Source organism: Pelophylax lessonae (assembly GCF_965119305.1).
Source record: "Pelophylax lessonae genome assembly, chromosome: 1".
Lineage (NCBI taxonomy): Eukaryota > Metazoa > Chordata > Amphibia > Anura > Ranidae > Pelophylax > Pelophylax lessonae.
The window spans coordinates 724370867-724398417 of NC_138768.1; the positions used below are offsets into that span (position 1 = coordinate 724370867).

The following is a 27551-nucleotide window of genomic DNA, read 5'->3' on the forward strand; positions in this document are numbered from 1 at the left end:
GATCAGTTAAATTGGGGGATAGTCTGTGTTGGTACGTGTGAGAGAGATCCACCTTTCCAAGTTGTTGGGGTTCATCTCATACTTCTGAAGGTTTGAGGGTGCTGCCTGTTCCATACTCCCCCTACTCCTAGCCTTTTAGGGGTACAAACAATAGTAATTGGGGCCTAGTGTGGTTGTGTACGTGTGATATACATACACTTTTTTGGGATCATATTTTCTATTCCGCTATTTAATCAAAAACCTCTGGGGATCAGTTAAATTGGGGGATAGTCTGTGTTGGTACGTGTGAGAGAGATCCACCTTTCCAAGTTGTTGGGGTTCATCTCATACTTCTGAAGGTTTGAGGGTGCTGCCTGTTCCATACTCCCCCTACTCCTAGCCTTTTAGGGGTACAAACAATAGTAATTGGGGCCTAGTGTGGTTGTGTACGTGTGATATACATACACTTTTTTGGGATCATATTTTCTATTCCGCTATTTAATCAAAAACCTTTGGGGATCAGTTAAATTGGGGGATAGTCTGTGTTGGTACGTGTGAGAGAGATCCACCTTTCCAAGTTGTTGGGGTTCATCTCATACTTCTGAAGGTTTGAGGGTGCTGCCTGTTCCATACTCCCCCCTACTCCTAGCCTTTTAGGGGTACAAACAATAGTAATTGGGGCCTAGTGTGGTTGTGTACGTGTGATATACATACACTTTTTTGGGATCATATTTTCTATTCCGCTATTTAATCAAAAACCTCTGGGGATCAGTTAAATTGGGGGATAGTCTGTGTTGGTACGTGTGAGAGAGATCCACCTTTCCAAGTTGTTGGGGTTCATCTCATACTTCTGAAGGTTTGAGGGTGCTGCCTGTTCCATACTCCCCCTACTCCTAGCCTTTTAGGGGTACAAACAATAGTAATTGGGGCCTAGTGTGGTTGTGTACGTGTGATATACATACACTTTTTTGGGATCATATTTTCTATTCCGCTATTTAATCAAAAACCTCTGGGGATCAGTTAAATTGGGGGATAGTCTGTGTTGGTACGTGTGAGAGAGATCCACCTTTCCAAGTTGTTGGGGTTCATCTCATACTTCTGAAGGTTTGAGGGTGCTGCCTGTTCCATACTCCCCCTACTCCTAGCCTTTTAGGGGTACAAACAATAGTAATTGGGGCCTAGTGTGGTTGTGTACGTGTGATATACATACACTTTTTTGGGATCATATTTTCTATTCCGCTATTTAATCAAAAACCTTTGGGGATCAGTTAAATTGGGGGATAGTCTGTGTTGGTACGTGTGAGAGAGATCCACCTTTCCAAGTTGTTGGGGTTCATCTCATACTTCTGAAGGTTTGAGGGTGCTGCCTGTTCCATACTCCCCCCTACTCCTAGCCTTTTAGGGGTACAAACAATAGTAATTGGGGCCTAGTGTGGTTGTGTACGTGTGATATACATACACTTTTTTGGGATCATATTTTCTATTCCGCTATTTAATCAAAAACCTCTGGGGATCAGTTAAATTGGGGGATAGTCTGTGTTGGTACGTGTGAGAGAGATCCACCTTTCCAAGTTGTTGGGGTTCATCTCATACTTCTGAAGGTTTGAGGGTGCTGCCTGTTCCATACTCCCCCTACTCCTAGCCTTTTAGGGGTACAAACAATAGTAATTGGGGCCTAGTGTGGTTGTGTACGTGTGATATACATACACTTTTTTGGGATCATATTTTCTATTCCGCTATTTAATCAAAAACCTCTGGGGATCAGTTAAATTGGGGGATAGTCTGTGTTGGTACGTGTGAGAGAGATCCACCTTTCCAAGTTGTTGGGGTTCATCTCATACTTCTGAAGGTTTGAGGGTGCTGCCTGTTCCATACTCCCCCTACTCCTAGCCTTTTAGGGGTACAAACAATAGTAATTGGGGCCTAGTGTGGTTGTGTACGTGTGATATACATACACTTTTTTGGGATCATATTTTCTATTCCGCTATTTAATCAAAAACCTTTGGGGATCAGTTAAATTGGGGGATAGTCTGTGTTGGTACGTGTGAGAGAGATCCACCTTTCCAAGTTGTTGGGGTTCATCTCATACTTCTGAAGGTTTGAGGGTGCTGCCTGTTCCATACTCCCCCTACTCCTAGCCTTTTAGGGGTACAAACAATAGTAATTGGGGCCTAGTGTGGTTGTGTACGTGTGATATACATACACTTTTTTGGGATCATATTTTCTATTCCGCTATTTAATCAAAAACCTCTGGGGATCAGTTAAATTGGGGGATAGTCTGTGTTGGTACGTGTGAGAGAGATCCACCTTTCCAAGTTGTTGGGGTTCATCTCATACTTCTGAAGGTTTGAGGGTGCTGCCTGTTCCATACTCCCCCTACTCCTAGCCTTTTAGGGGTACAAACAATAGTAATTGGGGCCTAGTGTGGTTGTGTACGTGTGATATACATACACTTTTTTGGGATCATATTTTCTATTCCGCTATTTAATCAAAAACCTTTGGGGATCAGTTAAATTGGGGGATAGTCTGTGTTGGTACGTGTGAGAGAGATCCACCTTTCCAAGTTGTTGGGGTTCATCTCATACTTCTGAAGGTTTGAGGGTGCTGCCTGTTCCATACTCCCCCCTACTCCTAGCCTTTTAGGGGTACAAACAATAGTAATTGGGGCCTAGTGTGGTTGTGTACGTGTGATATACATACACTTTTTTGGGATCATATTTTCTATTCCGCTATTTAATCAAAAACCTCTGGGGATCAGTTAAATTGGGGGATAGTCTGTGTTGGTACGTGTGAGAGAGATCCACCTTTCCAAGTTGTTGGGGTTCATCTCATACTTCTGAAGGTTTGAGGGTGCTGCCTGTTCCATACTCCCCCTACTCCTAGCCTTTTAGGGGTACAAACAATAGTAATTGGGGCCTAGTGTGGTTGTGTACGTGTGATATACATACACTTTTTTGGGATCATATTTTCTATTCCGCTATTTAACCACTTAAGCCCCGGAAGATTTTACCCCCATTCCGACCAGGGGGTATTTTGCGATTCGGCACTGCGTGAATTTAACGCACAATTGCGCGGTCGTGCGACGCTGTACCTAAACGAATTTGACGTCCTTTTTTTCCCACAAACAGAGCTTTCTTTTGGTGGTATTTGATCACCTGTGCGATTTTTTGATCACGCGCTATAAACAAAAAAAGAGCGTCAATTTTGCAAAAATAGCAATATTTTTCACATTTTTTTATATGAAATTCCCCCAAAAAAAATGTAAAAATCAAAATTTTTAAAAATTTTCGGCCAATTTATTTTATGCTACCTATGTTTGGTAAAAAAAATCGCAAAAAGCGTATTTTGATTGGTTTGCGCAAAAGTTATCGCGTTTACTAACAAAGGGAAAGATTTTTGTCATTTTTGTTGTTTTTTTTTTTAACGCGTAATGGCGGCGATCTGCGATTTTTTTTGCGGTACTGCGACATTGCGGCGGACAGATCGGACCCTTGACTGACATTTTTGACACTTTTGGGGTTACCAGTGACATTTCTACAGTAATCAGTGCTATATATATGCACTGTTACTGTAAAAATACACTGGTAGTGAAGGGGTTAACTTTATTTGGAAGGGAGGGGCTGTGTGTGTCCCTAGGGGCGTGGTTTCTACTGTGATTGGCTGTGGCTCTAGCTGTAAAGACACTGATCAACGGATCTACATACCAGATCCGTTTTATCAGTGTCTTTGCAGCGAAGAGAATGACAGGCAGTTTGTTTACACAAGCTGCCTGACATTCTCCCTCTCCCCCGCCGATCGCCGAGTGACCGGCGGACATCGGGTCCGCTGGTCACACGCGCGGGGGGGTCCGTGACCACGCGGGAGCGGGAGCGCGCCCCGGGGGGCGCGCGCTCGCTCCCTAGACCCTCACAAGCAAGCAACGTAGCCCTACGTTAGTTTGCCTGTGAGGGGCTGACCGCCGACGTAGATAGTCGTGCGGCGGTCGGCAAGTGGTTAATCAAAAACCTCTGGGGATCAGTTAAATTGGGGGATAGTCTGTGTTGGTACGTGTGAGAGAGATCCACCTTTCCAAGTTGTTGGGGTTCATCTCATACTTCTGAAGGTTTGAGGGTGCTGCCTGTTCCATACTCCCCCTACTCCTAGCCTTTTAGGGGTACAAACAATAGTAATTGGGGCCTAGTGTGGTTGTGTACGTGTGATATACATACACTTTTTTGGGATCATATTTTCTATTCCGCTATTTAATCAAAAACCTTTGGGGATCAGTTAAATTGGGGGATAGTCTGTGTTGGTACGTGTGAGAGAGATCCACCTTTCCAAGTTGTTGGGGTTCATCTCATACTTCTGAAGGTTTGAGGGTGCTGCCTGTTCCATACCCCCCCTACTCCTCATCTAGCCTTTTAGGGGTACAAACAATAGTAATTGGGGCCTAGTGTGGTTGTGTACGTGCGAGATACATACACTTTTTTTGATCATATTTCCTATTCCGCTATTCAATAAAAACCTTTGAGGATCTATTGAATTGCGGGATAGTCTGTGTCGGTACGTGTGAGAGAGATCCACCTTTCCAAGTTGTTGGGGTTCATCTCATACTTCTGAAGGTTTGAGGGTGCTGCCTGTTCCATACTCCCCCTACTCCTCATCTAGCCTTTTAGGGGTACAAACAATAGTAATTGGGGCCTAGTGTGGTTGTGTACGTGTGATATACATACACTTTTTTTGGATCATATTTTCTATTCCGCTATTCAATAAAAACCTTTCTAGGGCAAGATCTTAAATTACAGAAATATGAGGAGACCGTCAAATAAGGGCCGTGGCCTGGGTCGTGGTGCTGCTGGTAGAGCTCCTGTTGCAAGGAGAGGACATGGTCGATCTGTGCCAGCTACACGCACAAGTGAAACACCTTCCTCAAGTGTGAGTAGGCGACAGAACCTGCATCAGTATTTGGTAGGGCATCAAACGCCCCTAGAAGTGATGAGGCCAGAACAAGTTGAGGCGATAGTAGATTGGTTTGCTGCTGACAGTGCCTCCAGTTCCTTCACATTGTCTCCCACCCAGTCTACTGCAGAAAGGTCAGAGTTGGCACCTGCAGCCAATGTCCAACCGTCTTTCACCTCACCCCCTTGCAAATCAGGCCAGCAGTCTGAGCCCCAAGCCATACAGCAGTCTCTTATTCTTTTTGAGGACTCTGTCAGCAGGGTTTCCCAGGGCCATCCACCTAGCCCTGCCCCAGAAGTGGAAGAGATTGAGTGCAGCGATGCCCAACCACTTATTCCTCAAGATGAGTACATGCAAGGATCATCGCAGCACGTCTCCGATGATGACGAAACGCAGGTGCCAACTGCTGCGGCGTTCAGCATTGTGGAGACCGACAAGGAGGGCAGGGGTGAAGACTGGGTGGAAGATGATGTGGAGGACGATGAGGTCCTCGACCCCACATGGAATGAACGTCATGCAGGTGAACTGAGTAGTTTGGAGGAAGAGGCGGTGGTCGCACAGAGCCACCAGCACAGCAGAAGAGGGAGCAGGGTGCAGAAGCGGAGCGGCCGTGCCCTAGACACTACGCCCGCTACTGCCCAACGCAGCAAGGGAACGAGCGCACCAAAGTCAGCTCAAAGGAGTTCTCTAGCGTGGAAGTTCTTTAGAAAATGTGCTGATGACAGGACACGAGTGGTTTGCACCCTGTGCAATCAGAGCTTGAAGCGAGGCATGAACCTTCTCAACCTGAGCACAACCTGCATGATCAGGCATCTAAGTGCAAAGCACGAGCTGCAGTGGAGTACACACCTTCAAAACCAAGAAACGTCTCTGGCTCATCCTGCTTCCTCTTCTGCTGCAGTCTCGGCCGCTCCAGCCACATCTGTAGTGATACCGGCACCTGCCACCCCGCAAACAGACGATCTGTCAGCAACACCACCACCTGGGTCACCAACAACCATCTCCACAATGTCCCGTGGAAGCGTTCAGCTTTCCATCTCCCAAACACTTGAGAGGAAGAGGAAGTACCCCCCTACCCACCCGCGATCCCTGGCCCTGAATGCCAGCATTTCAAAATTATTGGCCTTTGAAATGCTGTCATTCCGTCTGGTGGAGACGCACAGTTTTAAAAACCTTATGTCGGTGGCTGTCCCACAGTACGTCGTGCCCAGCCGCCACTACTTTTCCAGGCAAGCCATCCCTTCCCTGCACAACCAAGTGGGGGAAAAAATCAGGTGTGCACTGCGCAACGCCATCTGTGCCAAGGTCCACCTAACTACGGATACGTGGACCAGTAAGCACGGTCAGGGGCGTTATATCTCCCTAACGGCACACTGGGTAAATGCAGTGGCGGATGGGCCTGAGGCGGATAGCAATTTGGCGCATGTCCTTCCACCACCGAGGATTGCAGGGCGCTTCAGTTTGCCTCCTGTTCCTAACTCCTCCTACTCCGCTTCCTCATCCTCTACCGCCTCCTCATCCGGACAGCGTAACACCTTCACCACCAACTTCAGCACGGCCAGGGGTAAACGACAGCAGGCAGTTTTACAACTTGCCTGTTTGGGGGACAAACCACACACCGCGCAGGAGTTGTGGAGGAGCATGGAACAGCAGACAAATGAGTGGTTGCTGCCAGCGAGCCTCAAGCCCGGCCTGGTGGTGTGCGATAACGGGCGAAATCTCATAGCAGCTCTGGGCCTAGCCGGTTTGACGCACATCCCTTGCCTGGCACATGTGCTGAATTTGGTGGTGCAGAGGTTCCTTAAAAACTACCCCGATATGTCAGAGCTGCTGCAGAAAGTGCGGGCCGTTTGTGCGCACTTTCGGCGTTCTCACCCTGCTGCTGCTCGCCTGGCAGCGCTGCAGCGTAACTTCGGCCTTCCCGCTCACCGCCTCATATGTGACGTGCCCACAAGGTGGAACTCCACCTTGCACATGCTGGAAAGACTGTGCGAGCAGCAGCAGGCCATAGTGGAGTTTCAGCTGCAGCACGCACGCGTGAGTCGCTCTGCGGAACAGCACCACTTCACCACCAATAACTGGGCCTCCATGCGAGACCTGTGTGCCTTGTTGCGCTGTTTTGAGTACTCCACCAACATGGCCAGTGGCAATGACGCCGTTCTCAGCTTAACTATCCCACTTCTATGCCTCCTTGAAAAAACAATTCGGGCGATGATGGAAGAGGATGTGGCACAGGATGAGGAGGAGGAGGAGGATGAAGAGGTAACATTTCCAAGGCTTTCAGGGCAGTCATTCGCAAGGGGCTCCGAGGGTGGGTTCCTGCACACGCAAACGCCAGGGACGCAATTGTCCAGCAGGGGCACAGTTCTGGAGGATGAGGAGGATGAGGAGGAGGAGGAGCTGGAGGAGGAGATGGAACCATGTTCACAGCAGGGTGGCACCCAGGCCAGCTCATGGCCATCACTGGTGCGTGGCTGGGGGGATACAGAGGACACGGACCATACACCTCCCACAGAGGACAGCCTTTCGTTGCCTCTGGGCAGCCTGGCACACATGAGCGATTACATGCTGCAGTGTCTCCACAACGACCGCCGAGTTGCCCACATTCTAACTTGTGCTGATTACTGGGTGGCCACGCTGCTGGATCCCCGTTACAAGGACAACGTACCGTCCTTAATTCACTCACTGGAGCGCGATCGCAAGATGCGCGAGTACAAGCGCACGCTGGTAGACGCCATGCTGCTGGCATTCCCATCTGACAGCGGGGCCACAGTGGAAGCACAAGGCAGAGGAGGAGGAGGAGGAGGTCGCCAACGCAACCAGGGCACCGCCAGCACCTCAGAAGGCAGGGTTAGCATGGCCGAAATGTGGAAAAGCTTTGTCAGCACGCCACAACAAACAGCAGCACCAGCAGCTCAGATGGAACGTCTTAGCAGGAGGCAGCATTTTACCAACATGGTGGAGCAGTATGTGTGCACACGCCTACATGTAGTGAATGACGGGTCTGCCCCCTTCAACTTCTGGGTCTCCAAATTGGGCACATGGCCTGAGCTTGCCCTTTACGCCTTGGAGGTGCTGGCGTGCCCTGCAGCCAGTGTATTATCTGAACGGGTATTTAGCACGGCTGGGGGCGTTATAACAGACAAGCGCAGCCGCCTGTCCAGAGACAATGTGGACAAGCTCACGTTCATTAAAATGAACCAGGCATGGATCCCACGGGACTTTTCCGTACCTTATGCAGAATAGCAATGGATACCGACCTTACCCACCCATTGTTCCATTTTTGCTCTTTCTCACTCTTTTGGGGTGTACCCTCATTTAAAATTTGTGAAAAGAAGCAGTGTTGGCTACCTCGTCCTCCTCCTCAGGGCCAGATTAATGTAGGGTCTATTGGAGCTGCAGCTCCAGGCCCCTACCTTTTATATAGGCCCCGGGTTGGCCATATTCACTGTTACCGCTCTTCTGTCACTTGTAAACACAGAAGTCTGGCTTCTATGCTCGCTTCCCCAGGCAGCACCCTCAGAACCTCCCCACACAGCGTGAAGGCCGGACAAGGAGGGACAGTTGGCGATGCATGGATGTGTTTATGGGCTTCAGAGACAGCATCCCATGTTGAATTAGGCATGCATGGCTGCACCCTTCCTCCTCTGGGTGCATGGCAAGGCACGGCCCTAAGGCCCTTCAAAATCCTCAGCACCAAGCCCATGATGCTGTTAATCCGGCCCTGGTCCTCCTCCACCGCCGCTTCCACCTACACCGCCCATAGGTGTGCGCAGCCTATTGCATTAAGGTGTGCACCCCAAAGTTGAAATACACATGCATGTGTTTGCCAGCAGGGAGAGTAATGTATCGGGGCCATGTACCTGTAGGCAAGGAGAAATAGAGCAGAGCAGGTCCCAGGGAGATCTTTCCCATCTCCTCACTGGCAATGCTATGTGCCCTAGGTGATTAGGGTGTGCCCAGGCACACCCAGCACACCCTGTGCGCACGCCTATGTCACCGCCACATCCACCACCACCTCAACCTCCCTCCTACTCCATATGGGCCTCGTCCTTCAGAGATGAAGAAGAACATTGTTTTATTTTTCTGGTTTTTTTTGTTGTTTTAAGTTATTTCCCTATCCACATTTGTTTGCAGAGCACTTGCCATGCTCTTAATTACGTTTTGCTGCCATTTGCAGCACTCTAGCCCTTTCCTTTGGTGTTTTAGAGCCATTTTAGTGCCTTAAAGTTCGGGTCCCCATTGACTTCAATGGGGTTCGGTGTCCGGGAAAAGTTCGGTAAAAGTCCGGGACACGGACCCGGACTTTTTTTTAAAGTTCGGCCGAACCCGTCGAACACGGACATCTAGGTGTCCGCTCAACCCTAGTGTTGAGGGTGAAATACAAAATGGCGAACGTGGGGCACACTTTCTGACACACCTACAAGTGTCTGATGGTAGCAATACTTGAAATTTTTAGAACAGCAAAGATTGAGTTCCTTACCTTCCAGAGAGATAATTAAATCTACTACTTTACAAGGTATTGCCATTGAAACATTTTCTACCCTTGACAGGGTCATTTTAACTAGTGAAACTAAGTAAAAGGTTTCTTTCAAATATGTATATTTATATAAACAAAAGATGAATTCTGATAAGTTGACATGACTTACAGCACGTAACTGTGCATTGCTTTCATAGAGCACTATCTCTGCTTGTCTTCAATGGTTTGTATAAGAGGAAAAAAAAGAAAACAAAATATAACAGTGTTTTAGCAAAGAATGTTAATGTACACATATTTGAGCATATCTGGGTCATGTTCATTTCTTCAATTGCATACAGAGATATTTGGAAACATTTAACTGGAAAATTAAGAAAAAAGAAAAAGAAAAACAGTTAATGTTGTGCTGCGTGTGTAAGATAAACACAGGCATGTTTGCATTTTTCATCTTGCTCGCACTGGGGTTTTCAAAGCTTTTAGGTTAAAAAGTTTAGTATCTCTTAAAGCCCACAAATCAGTGCATGTCTGGATAAATAAATACAACATCGACCTTTAAACAGAGTTCAAAGTATGTTTCTAGTTAAAAATAAGAAACTTTTGCTTAATTTGCTGTGAAGATACAGTAATATTGCTTGCAAATCTAATTCTCATGGATATTTCTGTGCGGAGGAAAAAGATTATTTTAATCAAGTTTTCGATGTCATTCCACAAATCTTATAGCTCCAAAACTTACTCAAGGATATAGCAAAGCAGCATAATGGTTTATTGCGGAAAATAAAATTCCTTATTGGAGTGTGCATTTACTTGATAAATTCAAAGGATTAACCCCTATGTCTTTGTTATGAAACGGCAGCCAAAAAAGAAAAAAAAAATTGCTCAGTCAAAACAACTGTAAGCTTTAAATAAAATGCTGTTTTTTTTTTTGTTTGTTTTTTGTTTTTTAAAGCTTTAAAGCTTGCCTTTATTTTATTTTGGTATGTTGAGATAACACGTTATGGTCTAATGGTTATGTATTATAAATGCAAAATGTGCTGTAAAATATCTATAGAGTTAAATAAACACTTTTTTTTTTACTTTGTTGTTAAACATGTTTTTTTCTGTATGATATATATATATATACAGTATATATATATATATATACTGTACTGTGTGTATGTGTGCGTATAAATATATATATATATATATATATATATATATATATATATATATATATATATATATATATATATATATATATATAGATAGATAGATATATAGATAGATATATAGATATATATATATAGATATATATATGTAACACCCTACAGGTAGGTGCTAGGTAAAGTATAGTGGGTCTTGGCTGCCTAAAAGCAGGGCCATGATTTTCATCTGGCTATCATGTCTCCCAGGTGTGTCTGCTAAAGAGGGGAGTCTCCCCACTGGCTCCATGAGAGGATTCTCATTGGACAGTGGAGGAAACCCAATCAGAGACACACTCAGGCCTGTATCTACCCCAGAAGGCAGATTCTGCCGCAGAGGATTCTGGGAGTGGGCATAAGTTCTGAAGGAACGCATGACGCAGCATCTTTGGTGGGAAGCAGAGTCCCTGGAGGGAGAGTACGGCTGTCTCAAGTAGGTGTCCCGGGTGGCGGCCTGGGAATCCAAAGAGTGTGGAGCTGAGCTGCAGAGGGGATCTGGTGTGCCGAGTACAAGAGGAGAGAGAGAGTGGTCCAGTTCCAGGAAAGCCTGCAAAGATCGTGAGTACTGTGGATTGCCCATGTGGGGTCTGTCTAGTGTCAGAGAGGACCACTCCGGAAAAGGTTCTAGGGTTCCAGGAGTCAGCTAACTGTTAAAGGGGGTGCCTAGTCAGAGGACCCTGAAGTTATAGAGGGGGTACCTGCAGTTTGGGCCCTGAAGAGTCAGTGTACAGTGTGAAGTGTACAAAGTTGAAAATTGCAACAGCACAAGTAGTGACAAGGAGCTACCTCAGCCAGTGAAGGGTTAGAGGGAGCCGTTCAGTGACTTTTGAGCTACACTAAGTATCAGGAGTCAAGAGTTCTACAGTCCTGGAGCTAACAATCCAAGTTAAAGTCAAGGTTCCAGCACTAATTCAGTCAAGCAACATTTGAAGAATCAGAAAGCGCTGGTCGGCATTCAGCTGGCACCAAGACAGCGTTAGTGAGCATTTTTGTACAAAGTCCCAGTTAAGCCTAGAAGAGCCAGAGGAGTATCCCACTCATTCCCTTTTCCCATCCCCTAAATACAATAAAACAAAACAAACCAAAGATGCTGTAATGGTCCTTGTCTCAGTTCTCACACCTGGGTTCACAACTTAAATGTGTTGGACGTGTTACCGGTACTGATGGCAGACCCACCTCAGGCCCCAGGCCTGGAAACATTGCTACATATATACAGTCAGGTCCATAAATATTGGGACATCGACACAATTTTAATCTTTTTGGCTCTATACACCACCACAATGGATTTGAAATGAAACAAACAAGATGTGCTTTAACTGCAGACTTTAAGCTTTAATTTGAGGGTATTTACATTCAAATCAGGTGTAGGAATTACAACAGTTTGTATATGTGTCTCCCACTTTTTAAGGGACCAAAAGTAATGGGACAGATTAACAATCATAAATCAAACTTTCATTTTTTAATACTTGGCTGCAAATCCTTTGCAGTCAATTACAGCCTGAAGTCTGGAACGCATAGACATCACCAGATGCTGGGTTTCATCCCTGGTGATGCTCTGCCAGGCTTCTACTGCAACTGTCTTCAGTTCCTGCTTGTTCTTGGGGCATTTTCCCTTCAGTTTTGTCTTCAGCAAGTGAAATGCATGCTCAATCGGATTCAGGTCAGGTTATTGTATAACATTCCACTTCTTTCCCTTAAAAAACTCTTTGGTTGCTTTCGCACAATGCTTCGAGTCATTGTCCATCTGCATTGTAAAGCGACGTCCAATGAGTTCTGAAGCATTTGGCTGAATATGAGCAGATAATATTGCCCGAAACACTTCAGAATTCATCCTGGTGCTTTTGTCAGCAGTCACATCATCAATAAATACAAGAGAACCAGTTCCATTGGCAGCCATACATGCCCACACCATGACACTACCACCACCATGCTTCACTGATGAGGTGGTATGCTTTGGATCATGAGCAGTTCCTTTCTTTCTCCATACTCTTCTCTTCCCATCACTCTGGTACAAGTTGATCTTGGTCTCATCTGTCCATAGGATGTTGTTCCAGAACTGTGAAGGCTTTTTTAGATGTTGTTTGGCAAACTCTAATCTGGCCTTCCTGTTTTTGAGGCTCATCAATGGTTTACATCTTGTAGTGAACCCTCTGTATTCACTCTGGTGAGGTCTTCTCTTGAGTGTTGACTTTGACACACATACACCTATCTCCTGAAGAGTGTTCTTGATCTGGCCAACTGTTATGAAGGGTGTTTTCTTTACCAGATAAAGAATTATTCGGTCATACACCACAGTTGTTTTCTGTGGTCTTCCGGGTCTTTTGGTGTTGCTGAGCTCACCGATGTGTTCTTTCTTTTTAAGGATGTTCCAAACAGTTGATCTGGCCACACCTAATGTTTTTGCTATCTCTCTGATCGCTTGCTTCACTGATAGTGACAGCTCTTTGGATCTCATATTGAGAGTTGACAGCAACAGATTCTAAATGCAAATAGCACACTTAAAATTAACTCTGGACCTTTTATCTGCTCCTTGTAATGCATGTTGCAGGAATCCAACACAGGTGGACCGCTCAGGTGAGATGTGACTCAGGTGCAGGTCGGATCCGCCGTCCAGACAGTCAATAAATCATAGAACACAATGACCTCACTCCGATATAGTTGAAATCAAAAATTGGAGTATATTTATTCTTCATCACAGACATCAATACAAAACTGGTGAGACTTGGGACAGGTAATTGGTTGACACGTTTCACGACAAAACCAGTCGCTTACTCATAACCATACAAATAGCGTCTGTAAAAAGACCACAGATAAAGGGAGAGTAGCAGCTGGAGCAAATTCACCCCGTGCCGACCGCCGCACGACTATATACTGCAGTGGTCAGCCCCTCCTGGGCAAAGTGACGTATCGGTATGTCACTCGCCCACGAGCCTCTAGGGGGTGAGCGCGCGCCACCGGAGGCACGCTCCTGCCCCCGCTCATTCCCTGACATCCCTGCGCGAGTGACCGGCGGCTCCGATGTCCGCCGGCCACTCGCTATCTCCCGCTGGAGAGGGAGAAAGGCAGACGGCTGATGGTAACACAGCCGTCTGTCATTCTTCCTGAAGTAACTGCAGAGACCATACGATCCTGCTATGTAGGATCATATATCTCTGTGGTTACATCACAAGCCACCCCCCCCCCACAGTTAGAATCACGCCCCTAGGGATACATTTAACCCACCGATCACCAATAAAATTAACCCCTTCCCTGCCAGTGTAATTTTTACAGTAACAGTGCATATGTATAGCACTGATTGCTGTAGTAATGTCACTGGTACCCCCAAAAGTGTCAAAAATGTCAGTTAGGGGTCTGATCTGTCCGCCGCAATGTCGCAGGCCCGCAAAAAAAACGCAGATCGCCGCCATTACTAGTTAAAAAAAAAACAATAAAAATGACATAAATCTTTCCCGTAGTTAGTAAACACAATAACTTTTGCGCAAACCAATCAAAATACGCTTATTGTGATTTTTTTTTACCAAAAATATGTAGCAGAAAACAAATTGGCCTAAAATGTTAACAAATTTAGATTTTTTGATATTTTTTGTGGGAGGCTGTTTACAGACGCTGTCACTTTGTGTTAAATGTGGGATCTGATAGTATCTTTTTTTGCCGCTTGCCAATCCTAAACTGTATATATACTGTGGCAAGGTGGCTATACTGTGCAGGATCACGTACCTAGTTCATGATCCTGCACTTCAAGGCAGACTGTGGTTCTGTCAGCATGGAAGGTAGTGATCCTGTGTTTCTGCAAAGCAGGAACACGGCCCTCTTCCTTCTCATACAAGCACCTCCCACACAGTAACCAAGTACATTTTAGGCACACATTTAACCCTTTCATTGCCCCTGATGTTAACACCTTCCAAGCTAGTTTTAATAGTACAGTGACAGTGCATATTTTTAGCACTGAATACTGTATTAGTGTCACTGTTCCCAAAAAAGTGTCAAAAGTGTCACTTAGTGTCCGATTTGCATGCCCCAATATTGCAGTCTCGCAATAAGTCGCTGATCGCCACCATTACTAGTAAAAAAACAATTAATTATAAAAGTCCATAAAAATATCCCATAGTTTGTAGACGCAATAACTTTTGCGCAAAGCAATCAATTTACGCTTATTGGGATTTTTTATCCAAAATATTTAGCAGAATACATAGTGGCCTAAACTTATGAAGACATTACATTTTTTACATTTTTTTTGGATACGTTTTATAGCAGAAAGCTCTATTTGTGGGGAAAAAACTTGCATTTTATTTTGGTAAAGCACGACTGCGCAATTGTCAGTTTAAGTAACTCAGCACCATATCACAAAAAATGGCCTGGCCATGAACGGGGGTAAAACCTTCTGGATCTGAAGTGGTTAATGTGCGTTATTTTGTGCTTTAGCATGCATTGTGTTTAAGGCAACTCTTTAATTTTAAATGGCATGCTAGCACACCACAATGGATGTAAAATCAGACATGAACCTTTTTTTTTCAAGGCAGCGCACAATGACTCTGGCAGGATTTGTTGAGGTGCCATTCAAAATTAATAGCAATGCAACTCACCGCACTGCAGATTTTGAATTGCCATAATGCATTGGTGTGAAACTAGCTTCAAGTTTTATTAGCTTAAAGTGATAAAGATGTAAAGTCTTGTTTTTTTTTTCTATTGAAACAACAAACATGTTATACTTACCTGCTCTGTGAAGTGGTTTTGCACAGTGCAGCCCCTATCCTCCTCTTCTCAGGTCCCCAGCTGGAGCTCCTGGCCCCTCCCTTCCTTTGGGTGCCCCCACAGCAAGCAGCTTGCTATGGGGGCACCTGAGCCGAGCTGCAGCCTCCTGTATCCATTCAGACACAGAGTTGCTTTTTTGCCCCACCCCCTCTCTCCTGAATGGCTAACTAAGTTGGATTGACAGCAGCCGGAGCCAATGGCACTGCTGCTGTGACTCAGCCATTTAGGAGAGAGAGTCCCAGATGCCTGAGGCACTCATGGACATCACTGGATAGAGATGGGGCTCAGGTAAGTTCTAGGTGGGCTGAGGGGAGCTGCTGCACACAGAAGGTATTTTATCTTAATGCATACAATGATTTTACAATCCCTTTAATCCCTTTCACATGAAGGTTCTGATCAGATCTGCCTATCAGTTTTCCCCTCAAACCTGTTTGGACAGTCTAATTACCTCTATGGACTGGCAGGTGTAAATGGACTTGTGTCCTTTTACACCTGCCTACCTCCAATCAGATCTTGTCTGCTAAAAAAACGAAAGGGCATCCATCCTCCTCCGTCTAGGCTGATCAGATCATCGGGCAGTCTGGTGTAAACCCTCAGCAGAGTCTGGAGTCTCTGCAGAAAGTGAGCAGACATGGACCTGTCCTCCTCACTCTCTGCTCTGATCAGTAGGAGTTTAGCTGGCAGATCACCTCCTCATCAAAACAGTCCTTCCAGTGTGAAAGGGGCACAAGGTGTAAGTATGAGAAACTTTTTTTGGCTTTACATAGACTTTAAAGTGTCTCTTCAGTCAAGAATCTCTCCTTTGCCATCTTCAAATAAAATACACACATTCACACAATGCTTTTTTTCAGAGCTTTGATAATGTATAGAATATATCTGGTAACCCTGTCTTTCCTCTGAGTATGCATTGATTTTTTTGTCCTCTAAAGCTGTAGATAAAAATAGCAAAAAAGTTAAAAAATGGCAAAATTGCTCTGGCCACCTGAGGTAAAAAATGCACGGCTGGACCCAGCAGCAAAAGGGTTAAGGGTAAGGAAATGTTTCTGTACAGAGTTATTAACCCCTTCATAACAAAGGTAAACAAAACCCAATGGCTGAACATAGTTTTGCAACTTTGACATGTGTTAGTAAAACCGAACATATCCTCCCAATACTTAGTGTATCCAGGTGAATTATGCCTTTTTTTTAGGATAAATTGGACTTTAAATGGACTTTGATGTGGTAAATGGCAATGGTCATCTCCTATTTTTTTTATTATCAAAGAAAAACATGTACAAAATAGAAAGAGCAAACAACGTTTTAAAATTTAGCTGTATATTTCTTGCTATTACCATAACTTACCATTAACCTCCCTGGCGGTATGATTATGTCTGGAATTACATACCAAAAGCGGTACAATTCTTTTCATGGAAATTTGGCGTTATGTATTATAGTCCTACAATTCTTAGTAATTACTGACTTAAATCTGACCAAAACAAGACTCTAGTAGACATCCCAGATGTGATAAATTTGAAACACAAACGCATGAATTATAATCGAATCAATAATATTATTTTATTATTTAATATATAATATATATAATAAAATTATATTATTGATTAGATTATAATTCATGCATTATATATTATATATAGATATATGTGTGTGTGTGTGTGTATATATATATATATATATATACACACACATATATATATATATACATAATATATAACGCATGAATTATAATTGAATCAATAATATCATTTTATATATATATATATATATATATATATATATGTGTGTGTGTGAATATTATATATATATATATATATATATATATATATATATATATATATATATATATGCATATATATATATATATATATATATATATATATATATATATATATATATATATATATAAATATATATATATACATATATATATATATATATATATATATGCATATATATATATATATATATATATATATATATATATATATACGCATATATATATATATATATATACCGGTGTATATATATATATATATGCATATATATATATGCATATATATATATATATATATATATATATATATATATATATATATATATATGCATATATATATATATATATATATATATATATATATATATATATATATATATATATATATATATATAATATAATATAAAGTATGTTTTGTGCAACGTTTTTTTTTTTTTTTTTTTGAATTTCCCTCCCTAGTTCCGCTCCCATGCAGCATTGCTGCTGCAGGGAACGGAACTAGGAAGTGATCGTACTGACGGAGGGACGGAGGAGCGGCGGGACTCTCGGCTGGCGGTCGCAGCAATGAGAGATCATCGCTGGATCGCCAGGATAAGGTAAGAGAAGCTCCGCTGCGCTCTCTGCAATCCACCCCGAGCGTGACTCGGGGTTACCGATCCTGCAATGAAAAATCAACCCCGAGTCAAGCTCGGGATTACCGCTAAGGTGGTTAAAGAACAAGCCAAAATAAATTCTCCTCCACCTGATTAGTGATGTGCTGACTGCTGAATACCCCCCTGTTCGGTTTGCACCAGAACATCTCGTACAGGGAAAAAGTTCTAGCAAACATGCAAACTCTATTAAAGTCTATGGGACACGAACATGAAAAATCAAAAGTCCTCATTTTAAAGGCTTATATGCAAGGTATTGCCATAAAAAGTGTATGGGGGTCCGGGCACTGCCCTGGGGGACATGAATCGATGCAAAAGATTTTTTTTTAAAACAATCGTTTTTACAGAAGCAGTGATTTTAATAATGCTTAAAGTGAAACAATAAAAATGAAAAATTCCTTTAACTATCATGCCTAGGGGGTCCCCTTAATGTGCCTGTAAAGTGGCACATTTGTTCAATGTATGTAGCCTGTTGCAGCAATACTGACATTTCTAAAGGAAAAAATGTAATCTAAACTTGCTCACGGCTGTAATGTATTGTCGGCTCCTGGCAACAAAGATAAAAAAAATGAATAAAACGGCTGCGGGTCCCCCCTCAAAATCCATACCAGACCCTCATCTGAGCAAGCAGCCTGGCTGGCCAGGATGGGGAGGGGAGGGAACGAGCAAGCACCCCCCTCCTGAACCATACCAAGATGCTTGTCCTCAACATGGGGAGGGTGCTTTGGGGTGCCCCCAAAGCACCTTGTCCCCATGTTTATGGGGACAAGGGCCTCTTCCGGACAACCCTGGGCTGTGGTCATCGAGGTCTGCGGGTGGGGGGCTTATCAGAATCTGGAAACCCCCCTTTAACAAGGGGGCCCCCAAATCCCGATCCCCCCCTATGTGAATGGATATCGGATACATCCTACCCCTACCCATTCACCAAAAAAGTGTTAAAAAAATAAACACAAATGCCAGTTTTTGACAAGTCCAATGTTAAAAAATAAAAACAAAAAAGTGTCTCCCGATGTAAATCCATCATCTATCACATCGCCCGCTGCACCCGCCTCTTCACACACCTCCCGGCTAATGAGCTGCCTGAGCCATAACAGCTTTTTTATAGGAAAGGGGTGGGGACATACGGTTACATCACCTGGTGGCACCGCCCCTTCTGACGTCACATGTGCATTTTGCTTTTTTATTCTACCTAAAACACACTGACCCTAACACTTGAAAAAAATACTGTTTTTTTAACCACTTGCTGACCGTATACTGTATATATACAGCAGCAAGGTGGGTCTCCTGTGCATGATCACATACCTAGTTCGGGATCCTGCACTTCTGAGTCTGGGGCACGCACCAGATCACTGTTCTGTCACCACAGGACAGGAGGCATGGATCCTGCGACTCTGCTAATCAGGGGCACATATCTATGCCCTCTTATAGTACAAGCACCTCTCCCACAGTAGTAAAGCACTAGTCAGGCACACATTTATACCTTTGATCGCCCCTGCTGTTAACATCTTCCTAACCAAAGTCATGAGTACATTGATACTGCATATGTAGCAGGTTTTCCAGGCATTGAGCCTGATGTGGGTCTGCCATCGTTACCGGTTACCTTGTCCAGCTCATGTCAGCTGCGGCCCTGGGTGTGAGAACTGAGACATTGACAACTCCGACATTTTTGTTTTGTTGTTTTATTGTAATTAAGGGGATGGGAGAAGGGAATGAGTGGGATACTCCTTTAGGCTCAACTAAGTACAACTTGGGACTTTATCCAGAAAATTGTCTGTTAACGCTGCCTTGAGGCCAGCTGATGCTAGCCATCGCTCATTGACGCTTAGAAACACACTGTAATTTGAAAGAAGTGCTGAATCCTCAACTCTAAGTCCAGAAGACTCAGGACTGTGGAATATTGAACTACTGACACTGCTGCACTGCAAGGTCACTGACTACTCCCTCCAGCCTTGCACTGGCTTGAGATAGCTTGTTGTGAATTCCTGTATGGCTGCAACTCTCAACTGATACTCTGTACAATTCAGGGCCCAAACTGCAGGCGCCCCTTTACACTTTTAGCTCTTCAGGGTAAACTGACTATGTACCCCCCCTCTGTCACTTCAGAGTCCTCAACCTGGGTACCCCCTTTACAGCTAGCTGACACTGGATCCCAGAACCTCTTCCGGAGTTGTCTCCTCTAACACTTCAGGCAGACCCCCAGGGGCAATCCTCAGTACTCACGACCTGTGTAGGCTTTCCTGGGACTGGACCCCTCTCGTTCTCCGCTGGCTCTTGGCACACAGGATCCCCTCAGCTCAACTCAGCACTCTCTGGATTCTCAGATGACACCCCAAGATATCTGCTTCCTCAGACAGGAGGAGAGACAGCCATTCTCTCCCTCCTGGGACTCTGCTCCTGCCAAAGACACCCAGACACGCACTTCCCATAAACGTATACCCACTCCCAGGATCCCTTGTGGCATAATATGCCTTCTGGGGTATTTACAAGCCTGAATGTGTCCCCTGATTGGGTTTCCTCCACCGCCCTATGAGAAGCCTCTCACAGGGACCAGTGGGAAGACTCCCCTCTCAGCAGGCACATCTGGAAGCCTTGACACCCTAGCAAAAGAAATCATGGCCCTGCTGTTAGGCAGACAAGGACCACTATACATTTGCCTAGCACCTACCTGTAGGGTGCTACACATAATTTTTAGCACTGATCACTGTATTAGTGTTACTGGTCCCCAAAAAAATGTCAAAAGTGTCAGTTAGTGTCTTGCTATAAGCTGCTGATTGCTGCCAGTACCAGTAAAAAAAAAAAAAAGTTTATAAAAATATCACATAGTTTGTAGACGCTATAACTTTTGGGCAAACCAATTAATATACGATTATTGGGATTTTTTTTTACCAAAAGTATGTGGCAGAATACACATTGGCCTAAACTGATGAAGAAACTTGATTTTTACATTTTTTTATTGGATACATTTTGTATTTTTGTAAGCAAAAAAATATTTTTTTTTTTTCAAAATTGTCAGCCTTTTATTTTTTGTTTATAGCACAAAAAAAAAAAGCAGGGGTGAACAAATACCACCAAAAGAAAAGCTCTGTTATGCCTCGTTTCCACTGAGCGGAACGGTTCGGATCGGTTCGGTACGGTACGCTATTTTTGGTGTTTCCATTATGAAAGTGGCCCATACAACCGAACCAAACCGCACCATTCGTGGTCCTCCTTCAGATGTAGGGCCATAGGAAATGGTACGGTACGGTTAGGGCGGAGCTACTGGTGTCACACGATACATTCCACTGATTGGAGGACAGGAAAACATCACTGCTGTCGTCAAACGGAAGCGCAGCTCAGTCCAGATATAGGAGAAGGATGCCTGCAAATAACAGCAGGGTCTGGTCAACTCAGGAACTATCCACTTTCCTTACTATAATTGCGGACAGTGTTATTCAGAGTGAGCTTGATGGATCAGTGAGTAATGAAAAGGTGTATAAAGATATTTCCCAGCGGATGGCAGCCGAGGGATTTGAACGGACGTCGGGTCAGTGTAGGGCAAAGCTTAAGAAGCTTAAAGGCCAATATAAAAAAATTAAGGATGCCAACAGCTGTAGTGGAAACAGTCGAAGTACTTGGAAGTGGTACGATGCCATGGACGCCATTTACGGGCATAGGCCAGCAAACCAAGGCAGGGAAGGAGGTCTGGACTCTGCATCTTCATCTGCATCTGCACTTCTCGAATCCATGATAGATCCTGTTGGTAAGTTTTATTTTTTTTCCTGCTTGGCATTGGCTTTCCCTATGCTAACCATTTAAAAAAAAATAACTGCACAAAACCATTAACTCTGCACCAAAAATGTAATTGTATTTGTGCAGTGGACTGAAAGAAAATGGTAGGGAGTAGCGCTGCACTGTTTTGTATAATTAATGAAAAATGCGTGACTGGTGTTTTGCTTAATTAGTATGGGCTTGATAATATCAATGGGGGCTGAATATGCATAAAAATACTATTAAAGGCTATCATGCATGATTTCAAGCAGCCACAGTGCACTTTAACCAAGTAAAGTTAATCTCAGAATGGATAGGGAAATGTACTGTCTGTATAAACCAGCCCCTATTTTTGAGAAAAAAGACAACTGTAGAAAAGATAATGGAGATTTCTGATGCTCTCATTGTACCTTAGCCTTTAAACTGATATAGTTCCATTATTTTTTATTTAAATACCTGGACAGAAGAGTATAGGCATCTCATTTTTTTACCCACTCTGCATCCAATTGTTTACTACCTGATGATAACTGCCATAAGATAGTACACTGTGTCTTCTTCTCGTTTGTGTATAAAACCCTTGATATGTGCATTTTCAGATACTGTGGATGGACTCTCCAATGATACCTCTAACTTTTCAGACGATGGTCCATCGACATCTTTCAGCAGCACCAGTACGATTGTGTCAACACCAAGCCTACCACAGAGTACGCCAAATGCACCACGTCACACAGGTAAGACATTATGATCAGAGTGAAAGTTATAATTGTGCATTTTCTTAAATCAATATTCTGGTATTTTGTATATTCCAGGTGAAAGGAGACGGTTGCAGCTGGATCTGCGCACAGTTATTGATGATATGAGGGCAGTAGAGGAAAGACAACAGGAAAGGATGGAGACCCTTTCTGAGCGGTGGTTTCAGGCACTGCGTCAGGATGCCCAGGAAGCTATGCGCCAGGAGGCTGAGATTGCCCGGCAGCAGATGGAGCAGTTGTCTACCTTCAACCAGGCCTTCCTTGGTGTCCTAGGGCAGCTTGTTCAAGTGCTGGGAGCCAGTCGTGATCCCAGGCCACCGCCAAGGCAATAGTGCCTGTCAGCCAGCACAGAACCTGTACCCTTTGTTTTTTGGTAATTTTTCAGTTTTGTTTTGTAAAAATGTTTTATTTTTTTGAATTCTTACTTGTAAGAAAATATAGAAAGAATATTTTTGTTGCTGAATAAAAGAGATTTTATAAGAGACTTTGGGTGTGTCTGATTCATTAATGTAAAACTTTATTAAAACTTTAAAACAATCATGGTAAAAAATTAGGTGTTGAGGTGACGCATCAGAGCCTGACGTATTTCATTGCACTCATCTTCAATATCCTGTGCTATTACCCTTACTGGCTCTTCTGCAGACGTATTCCAATCCTGGTGGAAGTCTTCTCCATGACTTTCACAAAGATTGTGAAGAGCACAGCAAGTAAGCACCATGGATTTGACAAGTTGAATGTCACTGTCATTCCTCTTCATAAGACACCGCCACCTACCTTTAAGTCTTCCAAAAGCATTTTCAACTACGACCCGTGCCCTGGATGTTTTCTTGTTGTAGGTTTGTTGTTCTGGTGTCAGGCGGCCATTGTCAGGAAATGGTTTCAGGAGCCAATTTTGTAAAGGGTAGGCAGAGTCCCCGAGCACATAATAGCCAACATTCACCCCCCAAATGTTCTTAGTGGAAAGAGGGTACAGCCCTCCCTGCCCAACCCAATCCCAAAATGTGGACAATCGTAGAACCCGAGCATCATGCAAACTCCCAGGTTTTCCAACATTCACACTCCAGAATAGTCCTTTTCCATCCACCACTCCCTGGAGGATGATGGAATGCCAGCCCTTTCTGTTGAAGTAGTCAGTGTGGTATTCTTGTGGTGCTATTATTGGCATGTGTGACCCATCAATAGCACCAACACACTGTGGAAGACCCCACCTGTTTTCAAAGTACTCAGCCATGTCTTTAAGCTTTTCCCTGTCTGGAAAATGAACAATTTCAGGAGCTAGCAATGTGCAGACAGCCTTACAGAAGTCCTGCACACAACGGCACACTGATGATTTACTGACACCAAAAAGATGACCTATACTTCTGTATTCACTGTTGGTAGCCAGCTTCCACAGTGCAATGGCTACTCTTTTCCTCACTGGCAAACTGGCTCGGAAGTTTGTGCTTTGCTTCTCCATCGCTGGACGTAGCCTTGCACAAAGGTATGAAAAGGTTTCCTCTGACATTCGGAAATTGTGCACCCACTGTGTGTGTGTGAATCTTGGGACGGTCACATCCCACCACTCATTGGCACGGGGGAGAGCCCAAATGACTGGTCGGCGGCGCTGCTTTGACAAAAGGAGAAGCATCTTTAAAAGAAGAAAACGCAGATGTTACCATATCACAAATAATAAAAACATATTAATACAACATACTATATTTTACAAGGTCAGATAGCATCATGTATAAAAGTGAGCAATGAGTACACATTGCAAGTATTACACCTTATACATAAATAAAAAAATACAGAGTCTGCAAAGATCTAATATAAGATGGGAAGGATATACAGTACATTATGTATTCAACAACATACATGTTGCACACGTATGTAAACATGCACATTTGAAGTATTACACCTTATACATAAATACTCATTATACTACTAATGATTTGTTATGCATTTGATTTAATACTTCAAATGTGCATGTTTACATACGTGTGCAACATGAATGTTGTTAAGTACATATGTACTGTATATCCTTCCCATCTTATATTAGATTTTGTCATATTCTGTATTATTTTACTTTTTAATACGGGTAGAAATAAATGACAATTGGCATAATGTTGCTTACCCTATAACGCTGCCGTCTTTGTCTTTGCCGCACAAAGGTGTACTTCTCCTCCTGACTCAAGACCCAAGCCAAAAGTTTTCTTCTCTTTTCTGCTGTGTTTCGCTTTGCCGCTCGTAACCTTCTCTCACACTGTGTGGCATGTATTTTGATTACTAAGAACCAAAAGCCAAGTAGAGCAAAGACGAGCTGCTGGATGACCTCCATTGTTGTTGTTGTTGTTGTAGCGTCACGTCTGTTGTCGCACTAGTGTGACGCCACGCCGCAACGCTAGGCATTTGGTGTACGCCCCGCATGGACCCTAGAGGTCCGACTTCCAGTGGAAACGCTCAACTGAATAGACCGGACCATTATCAGCCTGCCGATCTGTCCCGATCCGAACCGTTCCGCTCAGTGGAAACGAGGCATTAGTGGGGAAAAAAGTAAATACATTTTGTTTAGGTACAGCATCATACTACTGCGCAGTTGTCAGTTCAAGTAATGCAGTGTTGTATCGCAAAAGATGGCCTGGTCATGAACGAGTGGGGGGGATCTTCTGGAAGTCAAGTGGTTAATTCAACCTAAATTACACTGATCCAGAACTTCGAACCGACCTTTGATTCTGAACTTTGACCCAAACCTTGACCCTAACTCTAACCATGACACTGATCTAGATCAAACCCTGATCTAGTTAATCTTTCATTTTTTCTTTCTTTTTCTCTTTTTCTGTTTTCTATTTTTCTTTCTTTTCTTTTTTCTTTTTGTTGTCTTTTTTTCTTTTTCTTTCTCTTTTTTTTCTCTCTCTTTTTTTTCTTTTTCTCTCTTTTTTTTCTCTTTTTTCTTTCTTTTTTCCTTTCTTTTTTTTCTCTTTTTTCTTTCTTTTTCTTTTTTCTTTCTCTCTTATTTTCTTTCTTTCTTTCTTCCTTCCTTCCTTCTTTCTATCTTTCTGTTTTTTTTTTCTTTCTTTCTTTTTTTTCTTTCTTTTTTCTTTCTTTTCTGGAACTGGGTTGTTAATTTGGAACCAGGGTTCTTGGTGAGAGCTCTTTCTTTTTGCTGGGAGGGCACTGTGCAGGTATGCAAAAATGTAGCCCCACAGATAAAGATCATATCTAAACTAGAGAACAGAAAGTCTATATATTGCAATCCTACCAGTCCTTAGAGATGGCTACATCTGTTTTCTTTTTAAAGCCTCATCTAACTAGTAATCCTGCCTAGAGGGACAACATTCACACACTACATGTATGGAGGAGCAGTGTTGTCACCCTATGCTACTTTCCTGACTACAGATTCTCCTATTCCCCATTACATAGGGAGGAGTTATTGCATAGGTTGCAGAATATAGCTTGGAGAGCTGGTAATATGGTTAGAGATGTCATTTCAGTAAACTAGGTGTTACAAGGAAGCTGGATTTCTATAAAAATTTGCAGGTATTTTTCTGTAATTGCAGAAAATGTACTTAGCCTGAATAAAAGCTGGTAAGCAGTATTTTACTTTTCTGTTTTTGGGTTTAGATATACATGAATTTGCTGTTGCTATGTATACAGATGGGTTACATTTGTGTGCTTTCTTTGGTATTAATATCAGATATCGATAAAACAACAACTATACCATATAAACATTATTATACTCTTCATCCTACTTTTTATCAACATAAAATTTAATTGTTATCTCATAGAAGCTAAATATTTAAGCATTATATAATCTATTGTGTATGAAACCTCTTTTTCATAGTCATAGACTTTGATAGCCCTATTTATCAGACAGAAGTATGATACAGTGTAATCAGGGAGGAAATCAATTAATAGCATGGGGTTAAAGTCCAATTATATGGAGATGGTGGTCCATTGCTTTTATGTAACTGGAGGGCTTTTGAAGGTTAAACGAGCTCTGTTGGAGATTAAATGTTACAATGCATCTGATTGCCTGTTTACATGCCATTATGAAAGTTCTTCACAGCTTCTACTTAGTTTACCTTCAGAGCAAATTGTGTAATGCTGTGATAATGTAGCATGGCACTAATGAAAGACAGCCTTGCCTACATATGTACAGTTTTTTCCTCTGATCAACTGAACATATAAATTGACTTATTCATATTAAGGGGGCCATACATTACATATTACCATTTCAACCCCTTTCAGTCCAGATCATTTTTTGCACCAAAATGAATGCTATATCATAGTTTGAGACATATAGAGCTTTCTTTTGTTGGTAATTAACCACTTAAGCCCCGGAGGATTTGGCTGCTCAAAGATCAGGGCCTATTTTGCGATTCAGCACTGCGTGAGTTTAACGGGCAATTGCCCGTCATTTGACGCTGTACCCAAATGAAATTGATGTCCTTTTTTCCCCACAAACAGAGCTTTCCTTTGGTGGTATTTGATCACCTGTTTGATTTTTACTTTTTGCGCTACAAACAAAAAAAGAGCGACAATTTTGAAAAAATAACAATATTTTTCAAATTTTTTTATATAAAATCCCCCCCAAAAAATGTAAAAATAGAATTTTTTTTAACATTTTAGGCCAATTTGTTTTCTGCTACATATTTTTGGTGAAAAAAATTGCAATAAGCGTATTTTGATTGGTTTGCACAAAAGTTATTGCATTTACTAACTAAGGGAAAGATTTATGTCATTTGTATTGTTTTTTTTTTTAACTAGTAATGGCGGGGATCTGCAATTTTTTTTGCGGGACTGCGACTTTGCGGAGGACAGATCGGACCCTTGACTGACATTTTTGACACTTTTGGGGGTACCAGTGACATTACTACAGTAATCAGTGCTATACATATGCACTGTTACTGTAAAAATGACACAGGCAGGGAAGGGGTTAACTTTATTAGACATCCAGGGGTTTAGTGTGTCCCTAGGGGTGTGTTTCTAACTGTCAAGGGGCGTGGCTTTTTATGTAACCACAGAGACATACGATCCTACATAACAGGATCGTATGATCCCTGCAGTTACACCAGGGAGAATGACAGGCGGCTTTGTTTACATTAGCCGTCTGCCTTTCTCCCTCTCCAGCGGGAGATCGTGAGTGACCGAAAAGTGAACGAGCCGGGGCGGGAGCGTGCCTCTGGCGGTGCGCGCTCGCCCCCTATTGGCTCACGGGCGAGTGACGTACTGATAGGTCACTTTGCCCAGGGGGGGCTGACCGCCGCAATATATGTACTTGCGGCGGTCGGCAAGTGGTTAATCATCACTAGATTTTTTTTTATCTTTTGC

At 43.2% G+C, this 27551-nt stretch overlaps 1 protein-coding gene across 1 annotated transcript; it reads left to right on the forward strand.

Moving 5' to 3' along the window:
* Window positions 1–21237: 21237 nt before the first annotated feature.
* Window positions 21238–22576, forward strand: LOC309549210 (uncharacterized protein; the record flags this gene model as incomplete). Its single annotated transcript, XM_082249325.1, has 3 exons — window positions 21238–21484; window positions 22089–22223; window positions 22302–22576. The coding sequence occupies 3 exons, from the start codon at window positions 21238–21240 to the stop codon at window positions 22574–22576; spliced, it is 657 nt and encodes a 218-aa protein (XP_082105451.1).
* Between the last annotated feature and the right edge of the window lie 4975 nt (window positions 22577–27551).